The sequence below is a fragment of the Mandrillus leucophaeus genome, unplaced genomic scaffold, assembly GCF_000951045.1.
Source record: "Mandrillus leucophaeus isolate KB7577 unplaced genomic scaffold, Mleu.le_1.0 Scaffold216, whole genome shotgun sequence".
Classification (NCBI taxonomy): domain Eukaryota; kingdom Metazoa; phylum Chordata; class Mammalia; order Primates; family Cercopithecidae; genus Mandrillus; species Mandrillus leucophaeus.
The window spans coordinates 844,536-855,584 of NW_012102210.1; the positions used below are offsets into that span (position 1 = coordinate 844,536).

At 49.2% G+C, this 11,049-nt stretch overlaps 1 protein-coding gene across 14 annotated transcripts in view; it reads left to right on the plus strand.

Annotated features, from left to right (window-relative positions):
- Nucleotides 1-11,049, plus strand: part of DYSF (dysferlin) — a 238,535-nt gene that overhangs the window by 67,191 nt on the left and 160,295 nt on the right. For all 14 annotated transcript variants that reach the window (XM_011980655.1, XM_011980653.1, XM_011980659.1 and 11 more), the window contains 4 exons: nt 324-354; nt 928-1,043; nt 6,441-6,567; nt 8,523-8,626. In XM_011980655.1, coding sequence (XP_011836045.1) covers nt 324-354; nt 928-1,043; nt 6,441-6,567; nt 8,523-8,626 — 378 coding nt within the window. The remainder of the gene's footprint in view (nt 1-323; nt 355-927; nt 1,044-6,440; nt 6,568-8,522; nt 8,627-11,049) is intronic.

The following is an 11,049-nucleotide window of genomic DNA, read 5'->3' on the forward strand; positions in this document are numbered from 1 at the left end:
CATGTTGGTCAGGAGGCTGGTCTCGAACTCCTGACTTCAAGTGATCCACCTGCCTCGGCCTCCCAAATTGCTGGGATTATAGGCATGAGCCAACACGCCCAGCCTCCTTTCCTCTTTCTTTTCTGTACATAAGCATTCTTTATCAAACTGGGATCAAAATGTATTTCACTTTCTTTTCATATAGTATCAAATGGTGAATGTTTCCCTGTGCTTCCAAAAGTTCTTCAAAAACATGGTTTTTAATGGAATCGTGTAATGCACCACACTTTGTTTAATGCTTCAGCGCCAAGAGTTTGATTTGTGTCTCCTCTTGTTGATTGCAGATGGACGTGGGCACCATTTACAGAGAGCCCCGTGAGTTCTCACCACTTTGGCTGTATCCTTGCATTTTGGTTCTAGAGGCTGACTGGGGACACCCATTTGGGATCCTCACTGTCTCTCCTGGGGGTTTTAGAATCTAGAGGAAGGGTTTGATCTTGGGAGAGAAGGCAGGTCATTCATCCTCCATGTGAGACAAGCCCTCGGGAGCGTGTAACGCTCACCTGTGTCTCCGCTGGCCCATTCAGGGAGGCTAGATCTGAAAGGCCCCATTACTGGAGACTGGGCTCACGGCAGACAGGGACAGGTCATTTGGGTGACAAACCAGGATTTCTCCTCACCCTGGTTTCCATTCTGGTCTGGTCACTTCTTGAAGGGGAGGAAAATGGCCTGGGTTTGGCTCTGCCAGCCTCTTACAGGGTTAATATTTCTGACTCTGACCGCATGAACACTCAAAGTACCTTTTGATTCTAGAATCTGAGTCCTGGGCTCATGGCCCAGTGGATGAATCCTTTACGTCCCCTGTGCAGTCCATCCTGGGCTCCTGGATGTGGTCACAGGCTGGGGTCTTCTGATTCTGGGATCACCAGTGGATGTTGTCTCTCTTAGGGCACGCCTATCTCAGGAAGTGGCTGCTGCTCTCAGACCCTGATGACTTCTCTGCTGGGGCCAGAGGTTACCTGAAAACAAGTCTTTGTGTGCTGGGGCCTGGGGATGAAGCGCCTGTGAGTACATTTCCCTGGGTCTTCCTTACGGTCCCCCACACAGCACTTGGTGGTGGGGGCACCAAACCACAAACACTTTTTTTTTTTTTCTGATTTAAACTAATATATGGTAATTAATGAGAAATGTAGAACATGTAGAAAGGCATTAATGAAAAATGAGTGCTCTGGGTGCAAGGGATTAATAAAAAATGAATCACTCATAATCCTACCACTGTGAGAGAGCTATTATTATCTCATTGCACATCCCTCTGGAATGGCACACACACATATTTTCCTTTTTGCAACAGTGAGCTTATTCTATATATATTATGTTGTGACTTGAATTTCATTGCCTAAGAATGTATCATGCTCATCTCTACATGTCAGTAAGTAAAGTTATAAGTTGGAGGTGGTAAGAATGAGAAAAGTATTGAGAGCAGGGGAGGTATCCGCATCTTTGTATGTGTGAGAGGAGGAGAAAAGGTTTGGAATCATCTTTGTGCAAGAGGAATGACGGGCTAGATTTAATGAAAGGATTTCTGCACAAACACCAGAGTGCCCACTCTGGGTTGGACACTTTGTTTGTAGTGGAGCCACTTGCCTCATGGTGCTCAGCAGCGTAGAAGCAGAAGAGAGGCGTGTGGGTGGTGGATGTGTTGGGCGAGGGCAAGCCAGGAGTGCTGAAGGTCAGGAGTGAGGGGAAGGTCAGGGGTGAGGTGAAGGTCAGGGGTGAGGTGAAGGTCAGGGGTGAGGTGAAGGTCAAGGGTGAGGTACCAGGGCATCCTGAACATGGCTGATGGCACTGGGCAGGGAGGGAGAGGAGGACAGGGCCCTTGGGGTCTCCTGCCATGCCTCGTGTCACCCCCATCCTCACCACACACTGGTTCCTTGGCCACCTGGACGTGCTGCTTGGATGAAGGTGGATTTCAGCTGGGCCCTGGGTGCTGTCTGCCTCTTCCTTTACCTGGGTGTAGTTTACTCCTTATCTCATTCTCCTCATCTCCTTACTCCTTATCTCTCCTGGCTATTTCCAGACTTTCTTCCCTTTCCTAAGCTCTAACCTCAGCTTCCCTTGGAGAGGCAGAGCTGCACAGCGATGTAGTGGTGAGAGCTCTGGGAGCTCCCGTGGTCCTCAACTTGCCCCCCAAATCTTCATCCACCTTCCCTCCCTTCCACCGCCCCTCCCGCTCCATCATCCCATCACCTCCTGGCCGTGACCTCACATCCTCCACTGTCTTATTTGCCTCCTCTTTCTGATCTCTTCTCATACTTGCGTCCTCTGCCTCCTGCTCCATGATCTGTGCCAGGCTCAAGATTTCCCCATCCTAAAGCACCCCTTCATTGACCCATTTCTCCCCACCCCTCCTCTCCACTACTATTTTCTCTCTGTCCTACTGCTGGTCATCACCAACTTCTTGAAAGGGTGCACTGCGTCCCCCTTTTTCCACTCCACTACCAGCTGCTCATTCTTTCTCTTCAGTAGGAATCCTACCGCCTCCCCTCCCTGAAACCACTGGTGTAAGGGTTGCTCATCACCAGAGCTTAGGAGCTCTCCCCTGTTGTTAGTCTGCACCACGGCTCCACAGCATTCAATTCCGGAGCCCACGCTGTATTTGAAATTCCTCCTCCCTTAGCATTCATGACTCTCCTGATTCTCCCTGCTCCTTTTCCAGTGGGTTCTTCGAATTCGATGTTGCAGTTCAGTCCCTGTTCCTTTGCTGTGTCCTGCCCCTCACTGTTGAGGAGTCCATCTCTTTCAGACACCACCTGAGACTTGTAAATTGCTCTTCTCCAGCCTGGATCTTCTGAGCTCTGGACGCTCAGTTTCAGTTGTCTTGTCATCAGGCCACATTAACGTGTCCCTTAGGCCCCTCTGACGTATTAGAGCAAATCCTGGTATCATTTGCTGCATTTCTTTTTGCAACAGTGAGCTTATTCTATATATAAGCTCCCACACCTTTTCCCCATCCTGTATTAGTTGACATCTTAGGAAATTGCATGTTTAGCCACTTAGTCCCCCAAACCAGAGGCCAGAGTTTCATTCTTTACCCCTCAGTCCCCATGCAAGTAGTTGGCCAGTCTTGTTGGTATGAAAACCTCTGCGTATGCCTCTTCTTTTTCCCATCGCAAGACCAGAGTTTGAGGCCCAGCTCCCACTCTCTCTCACTTGGGTCTCTTTGTGAATTACAATATAGGTTCAGCTGGTGTAACAAAGATGCCCCAAATGATAGGCGTTAAGGAGGACAGATGTTTATTTCTCTCTCATGAATGCCACAGTCCAGAATAGGCACAGTGCTTCGGCAATGATCAGAGACCCAGGCTCCTGGTCTTTTCCCCACTGTGATCATCATGCAGCCTCCATCACACGGCCCAAGACGGTTGCTCCAGTTCCCATCACCATGTCTGTATTCCAGCCAGGGAAATGGGAGTAAAGGACTATGGAGGCCACATCTCTTCCTTCAAAGCCGTGACCCAGAAGTTGTACACATTTGTGCTTAGGTCCTATTGACCAGAACTTAGTCACATGGCCACATCTAACTACGAGGGAGCCTGGGAAATAAAGTCCATCCTAATGCTGTCCAGCTAAAAATTGAGGGTTTGTTAGAGGAGGCAGAAAAGACTGGATTTGGGGGAACAACTAGCAGTTTCTGCCATCCCTCCTAAGTGTCCTCTGAGGTCTCCTAACTTCTTATGTTATGCTTCTCCACCTATCCCCACCTTATCACCAGTCATCTTTATTTTTATTTTTATTTTTATTTTTTTTTTCAGATAGAGTCTTGCTCTGTCACCCAGGCTGGAGTGTTGTGGTATAATCTTGGCTCACTGCAACCTCTGCCTCCCGAGTTCAAGCAATTCTCCTGCCTCAGCCTCCTGAGTAGCTGGGATTATAGGCGTGCGCCACCATGCTTGGCTACTTTTTGTATTTTTAGTAGAGATGGGTTTTCACCATATTGGTCAGGCTGGTCTCAAACTCCTGACCTTGTGATCCACCTGCCTCGGCCTCCCAAAGTGCTAGAATTACAGGCGTGAGCCACTGTGCCTGGCCAACAGTCATCATTTTTAAACCCAGGTAGAATCATGCGTGTCTCCTCTTACAAAATGTCCAGTGACTTCCCATTGCTTTCAGGATAGAGTCCAAGATCCTTAGCATGACATTCAAGGCCCTTGACATTTGGCCTTAGCCCAGTTTCCCAGTCCCACTTGCTGTTATGTATCTTCATGGGCCCTGTCTGTGGCCACACCAGATGATATGACTCTTTCCAGAACACTCTTCCATTCCTCTCCGGCCTTTTCCCCTGCTGGAATACCTTCCTTCTCTTTGCCTACCAAGCACCAATTTGTTCTTCCAGGCCCCGTTCAGATGCCACTTCCTCCCTGAAGCTTGCCTCCAGGAAGAAGTCCTCCAGGAAAATGTATTGATCTTTCTTTTGGGCCACCACCCAGCCCTTTGGTAGTCTAACCAGCTTATGTGTCTGTCTTCATCACTGAGATTCAGTTTCTTGGTGATGGCGACACTATAGCAAATATGGTATCTTTTATCTCCCCTCTTGCCTAGTATGGCAGGTCTTGTACACAGTAGGTGCTCAATCAGTGCTTATTGTCTAGGGGAATAGACCCTTTTATGGATGCCTGAAAAATGATTGTTTTCTTCTGATATGAGCTGAGGAGAATAAACACAGAACACATCCCTTTGGGCATTGCTGTGATATGGGCATTCTGGGATTGAGTGTTTTGCTGCAAGGATCCTGAAGCAGGTTTCTACGTGTCAAGTGTGACTGAGTGAGAAATGAATGAGGTGAGGCTAGTCCAGGCAACTGTCCAAGGAGTGGGCTGCTGGGCACAGCCTGACCTTGCTATTCTCCTGTCCCTTCGCTGCTCGCTAGCCCAAGAGCAGCCACCAGATCTTTTGTCTGTTCCTCCAGCTGCCAACTTCCCCTTGTGCAAAGGCCTCTGCATGAGTTGCCTCCTCGTCTGGATGCCTCCACCTCTTGCTCATCATCCAGGTCTCAAGCTGGGCAGCATTTCTGACCCCGCCTCAGTATAGTTACAGTCCCCCTTGCTCTGTGCTCTCCAAGCACGTGGGTTCTGCTTCCAGCCTGTGTTAAACCTCAGCTTTCGTATCTGTAAAGTGGGGGCATTCTAGGCCCTTGCACCCAGAGCATCATCTGTGGGCAAGCAGCGTGGGCATCACTTGGACACGTGTTGAAATGCAGACTCTTGGGCCCCACCCCATACCTGCTGAACTAGAACCCGCGTTTTAATTGGAATGCACAGCAGTGGTCTAGAAGACACTAATTCTCAGCCTCTGTTGCCAGTTGGAATCATCTGGGAAGCTTTAAAAGTCACTGCTGCATGGGTACTCTCTCCCGGAAATTATGTTTTAATTGGTCTGGGGTGTGACCTGGGCTTCCCAGGTGTGTCCTTTCTTTTCCTTTTTTTTTTGAGATGGGGAAAAGGTGCCCAGGCTGGAGTGCCGTGGTGCAATCTCGGCTCATTGCAACCTCTGCTTCCCAGGTTCAAGCAGTTCTCCCATCTCAGCCTCTGAGTAGCTGGGACTACAGGTGCACGCCACCACACCTGGCTAATTTTTGTATTATTTGGTAGAGATGGGGTTTCCCCATGTTGGCGAGCTGGTCTTGAACTCCTGACCTCAGGTGATTCGCCTGCCTTGGCCTCCCAGAGTGCTGGGATTACAGGTGTGAGCCACCGCACCCGGCCCCCCACCAGGTGTTTCTAATGTGCGGCCAAGTTTGAGACCCACTCAAGGGGGGTGCTGTGAGGATTAAATGAGAGAGTGCATCCACATCAATACATGTGGGATGTGATTTTTGTTATTACTGTTCCAACCACAAGACACAGGACATGTTACTGGATTCGTTTGCTGAAAGTCTGTTTTCCCTGCAAGATAGTCAGCTCCATGGGAAGAGGGCGCTTATTCACGTCATCCCCTTATTCACTGCCGTATCCCCTGCCCTTCAGCACCATACAGACACCTGCTAGTCACTCAGGAGCTACTGGCGGGGTGAATGAACACCTGGATGTTATTGAAGATAGAGCGGCCAGCTTAGACCTCAGTGACTACTGTATTATATTTTAACTGGGAGGTGGGGGAGAGCGGGAAGGAGACAGGTTGGTGGAATGCTTGCCGTGTGCCACATGCATTTCCATCATTATTGGAGATGTTCCTCGCACAGTCCTGGAAGGTCAGTGTCATGGTCTCTGCTGTACTCAAGAGGAAGCTGGGGCTCAGGTGAAGGACCTTGCCTGGGACTATGCGGTAGTCCCTTGTATGGGACTAAGTGGTGGAGCGCAGTCTGCCTTGCTTCAGAATGTGGTGACAGTGGAACTCTTAGAAAAAGAGAGTAAAACCCTGCACTCAGGAGCATGTGAAGGAATCATATTTGGTTTCCTTTGTAGCTGGAGAGAAAAGAGCCCTCTGAAGACAAGGAGGACATTGAAAGCAACCTGCTCCGGCCCACAGGCGTGGCCCTGAGAGGAGCCCACTTCTGCCTGAAGGTCTTCCGGGCCGAGGACTTGCCACAGAGTGCGTGGGGCACGCCCTTGGGTGGGAGGTCTGCAGAAGGCTGGAGGCGCAGGGCTGGTGAGGGTGGGCGGTGACGGGTGGGGTCAGCTCCCTCGGGGAAGGAGAGGCGTCTAGGAAAACAATCAGAATTTAATGAAAAGTAATCAGTATTGGTGGAGTTATGAAGATTCAAGAACTCTTGAGAGTAATAGCTGCCTCTCAGCTCCATTCCAGTGTCCTCTGGGCCTGGTGTGGCTATTTGGCTACTCTGTGGACCCATTTTCTTAGTTGTCATTGAGGAGTCAGCACCATCTGGACTCTATTCTGGCCTTAGGGCTGGCTCTCACTGATTTTCCCTCCCTCTATGAGGAAGCCCATCCTGCAAATCAGCAGAGCTGGACTGGGGAGTAGTTGCTCTAACGTTGGAAGGGTTTGCTTGAAGGATTCCTGGGGCCCACTGTCTTCACAGATGAAGGACACGGATCCACAAGGTGACCCACTATCCTAGCTTGCCTCAGATTGTCCTGGTTTTAGCACTGAAAGTGCCTGTTCCAGGAAACCCTGTGGTCTCCGGCAAACTGGGACAGTGGGTACCCGACTTGCAACCATCTCTTTCTCCCAGGAGGGCCAATGTGGCCACTGCCTGGTTCCTCACAGTGGTTGGCCCGGTTCTAGACCCATCTGTGTGTTTAGTAAATGCTGGGGAATTATACTGAATATTCGAGAGCTCTGGTTATCAACTTGGGCTAATATTAGAATTACCTGGGAAGATTCAAAATGGTCCAAATGCCAGGGCCCTGCTTCCAGCATTTCAGATGGACTTGAGTTAGGGTAGGGCTCAGCACTGGAAGGGTTTAAAGGTTCCCCAGGTTATTCTGTCGTGAGGCCCAGTTGTGAGCCGCTATTTTAGAGCATACATCAACACAACCAAGCCACTGTCCACAGCATAGTCAGTGAGAAGGTTTGCAATGTGGGTCCCTGGTTACAACTTTTCCATAAAGATAATTGTTTGAGAGTTTCTGCTTTGGCTGCTGACATCAAGAAATGAAATATACAAGCTTACTTGGACCAAATCCTGAAGAAAGCCTGTAAATAAGTAATGGGTATTAATTCAGTACTAAAATACATGTTTACAAATATTCTGCACTTATTGATTGCAACTATGTAGAAGTGAGGCTGGTGAACTTCAAGAGGGGCATGGGGAAATAGAAATGTTTGCTTTTCTTAAGGTGAAAGAGCTTTGTGTTGAATTCCCTGCAATGTTGTTTGAAAAAAAAAATAGATGGGCAAACAGATCATAAATGTTTGCTAATTGTTGTGCCTTTTGTACTCATGTAGACATTAGCTAGTATATAATCTTTAATTGTCCCCCCCACTCACCCACTCATATGCCTATAAATATAACATGCTTTATACACGTATGTATGTGTATACACATATACATTATCTGTCTATATCTACATATATAAATAATCTGACTCATTCAAAAAATAATTGGTTTGAGGCAGCATAGATTAAAAACTCAAGAAAAAAACAACAGAATTGACTTCTTGGTTAACCTCAGGTAAATCGCTGCACTGATAGATTTAAAGGAAAATGTCAACCAGGCACCAATAATGGGATATTGTTGTAACAACTGCCAGTCCTTTTCTGGGTACTTACTGCCCTTAGTGATGTAGATTTCTAATCAGTCAAGCAGTCGATAAGTTGGTAGATTTGATTGAAAGGCTTTGAATGCAGGGCGAGGACAGTGAATGAGCCGTTTGGGACTGGTGACAAAGTGGCCCAGTGCTCTCAGTAGTTACTGCTCTGAGACAGTCCTCCCTCTGGGGGGCCCCTGGACTGAGTCCCTGTGTGAAGGGGTCACAACTTCTTGCTCAGATAGTCCCAGGACTGCCTGGAGACAGATGGGGGATAGTCAGGGTTTTGGAGGTGAGACAGCAGGCAGGCAATGACTGGTGTGTCCCTCTTCCCAGTGGACGATGCCGTGATGGACAACGTGAAACAGATCTTTGGCTTTGAGAGTAACAAGAAGAACTTGGTGGACCCCTTTGTGGAGGTCAGCTTTGCGGGGAAAATGGTAAGGAGTAAGGGAGCAGGAGGGTTCTCTCGGGAGGGGACTTCCTGGTGCCCTGTGGACAGTGCGGGGTGAGAGCAAGACAGAGCGAGGCGCCCCCACCAGATGTGTGTGCACAAGGAGGGGCTGATCCTGGTGCGTGGTGAGACGCCCACACAGGCCCAGCTCTCAGAGGCTGCCCTGCACACGAATGTGGACAGGTCTGCCTGGGGGTGTCCCAGACAGACACATAGATGCGGATAGCCCAGGAGAGGACGTCGGACAGTGGATAGTAGAGGAACATTTGGGGGAAAATGGAGCAATAGCATGGAAACCAGACATGAAGGCATAAAGATAGGGAAACTATATTTTAAAGATGCGGGATAAAAACATAATGATTATTTTAAAAATGTTGTGGGGGGAGTTGGGCAGAGAAAGACCCCTCTGGTGGGTGCCCTAGTCTCTTCCTTGCAGCCGGCCTTCCTGCCCTGAGGCGGTGCTGTGTCTCCAGTCCCTGCTGACTTCTGTCCCAGCTCTTGTCTCTACCCAGGCTGTCCAGCCCACAGTGTCTGTGTGCCCCCTACGGGCTTTCCTGGCAGCCCCAGCCCTCCCAGGCTTCAGCCATCACCTCTCCGCAGAGAACTCGGTAGCTCTCCAACCCCTCCCTTCAACCCCAGGCCTCTCTGTGCCTCTAAACAGCTCTGCCTGCTGCCCCTCTGAGCCCTGGAGGGAGTCATTTTCTCTGCGCAAACTGCCCCATATCCAAAAGCCTCTGTCTTAGCCAGGTACAACCATCAAAGGCAGAAAATGTGGACCTGCCTTGATTCCTCCCTCTTTTTTCTCTTCTCTCTCCATATCACACATGCCATCGCTAGCTTTTGACTTTAAACGTGTCCCCAGGGCCCACCCCTACCTCGTGTCCCCGTAGCCACTGCCAGCTGTTCCCAGGACCACTCCTTTGTTTCTCACCTCATGCATCGAATTTTTGAACAGCCCAGGCCATTTGTCCAAGTACTGGATTTGTTCGATTGTTTTCTTCTGCTGTTTAACTTGTTTCTCTGGCTCCTCTCTTTCCTGTAAACTGGAAGTTAGGTCTAGAGACTCGATTAGACTCAGATGAAGTATTTCGGCAAGAAGTCAGCATAGGTGATGTTCTGCATGTCATATGGCATCACAACAGAAAGCCATAATGTCAGGTTGTCCCATCATCAGGGTTGATTGCCTGATCACACGGTGAAAGTGATGCCTCCAGATGGCTCTCTTATAAAAGTAAATGTTCCCCCTTTGTAATTAGCAAGTAAACTGTGGGCAATATCTTGGCACTGTACGGATATCCTATTTCTCAGCTATCTTTTACCTAATGGTCTGAGCATCCATTAACCTTCCTGTCTGAAGAAGTCATTTAGTTGGGACTGCAAAGTGGTGATTTTCTCATTATCATTCTTTTTCTCTTGATTAGCTGACTTTTTTTCTGCAAAGAAGAGCTTTCTCCCTCCTGCCTCGTTGAGTATTAGTATGGACCTCAATGCTTTTTATTTTTAATGTGTTAAATCAGTCATTATTGTGTTGATGTTTGAATTACACTGAAGGTGGCCATCGGGAGCCCCTTTGAGCTGGACTCTCTCTCCTCAGAGACTAGCACAGGGTCCCAGTGAAAATGCACACGGGGATGTAATGCAGATTTTAAACTCGTTCATGTGGAGGTGTAACTGCTCACTGCAGATCCTCACCTGAGTGCAGGTTTTGGTGTGGGCTCAGGGTACGGGTCTTACGCCCTGCTCCTGGCATCAGGAGGAATGGGGACAGCTGCTTGAAGGCAGGAAGGAAACAGGAAGCTGCGGCTGTATGTTTTTTGGGACACTAGTTCCAAGGACTAGGATTAATTTTTCCACTTGACACTTGGGAAATTCACGTCCTGAGATTGTTCTTATTTCGCATTCCCAACATGGAAGGTATTTCGATGGTGGCTGGAACCAAGACCGACGTGCTTTCACATTCATTGGAACTAAGCGCCTCAGAGCTCTGGGGCTCCTGGCTGCTCCGGGGTCCCTGCTAGCATCTTTGATCTCCCTGGGTCTTCTGTTCTGAGATGCCCTTGGCTGGCCCTGGGGATTTCTGTAGGAAGGTACCAGTATCTAGGGGAGGTGAAGGGGCAAAGGCGGCCAAGTGACTGTATACAGTGGGTTGGCATCTGGGCTCATGCAAGAAGCTGCACCTCCCATTTTTCCTCTAGAAAGAGGTGGAGGGAGTTGAAGAATGACCTTATGGTGAAGGAGGCAGCTGCAACACTCCGTCTTGAAAGTTTCAATCTGGCCAGCCGTCTCCGGTGGTCCCCAGGCCCTTGTGTCCTCTCTTCCCTGAGCCACCTCCTTGTGGCCTCCCCGCTTCTGCTGCTCTTATGGCGTGTCTCATTCTGCCTGTCCCTCTCTTTTAGCCTGCTTGCATGT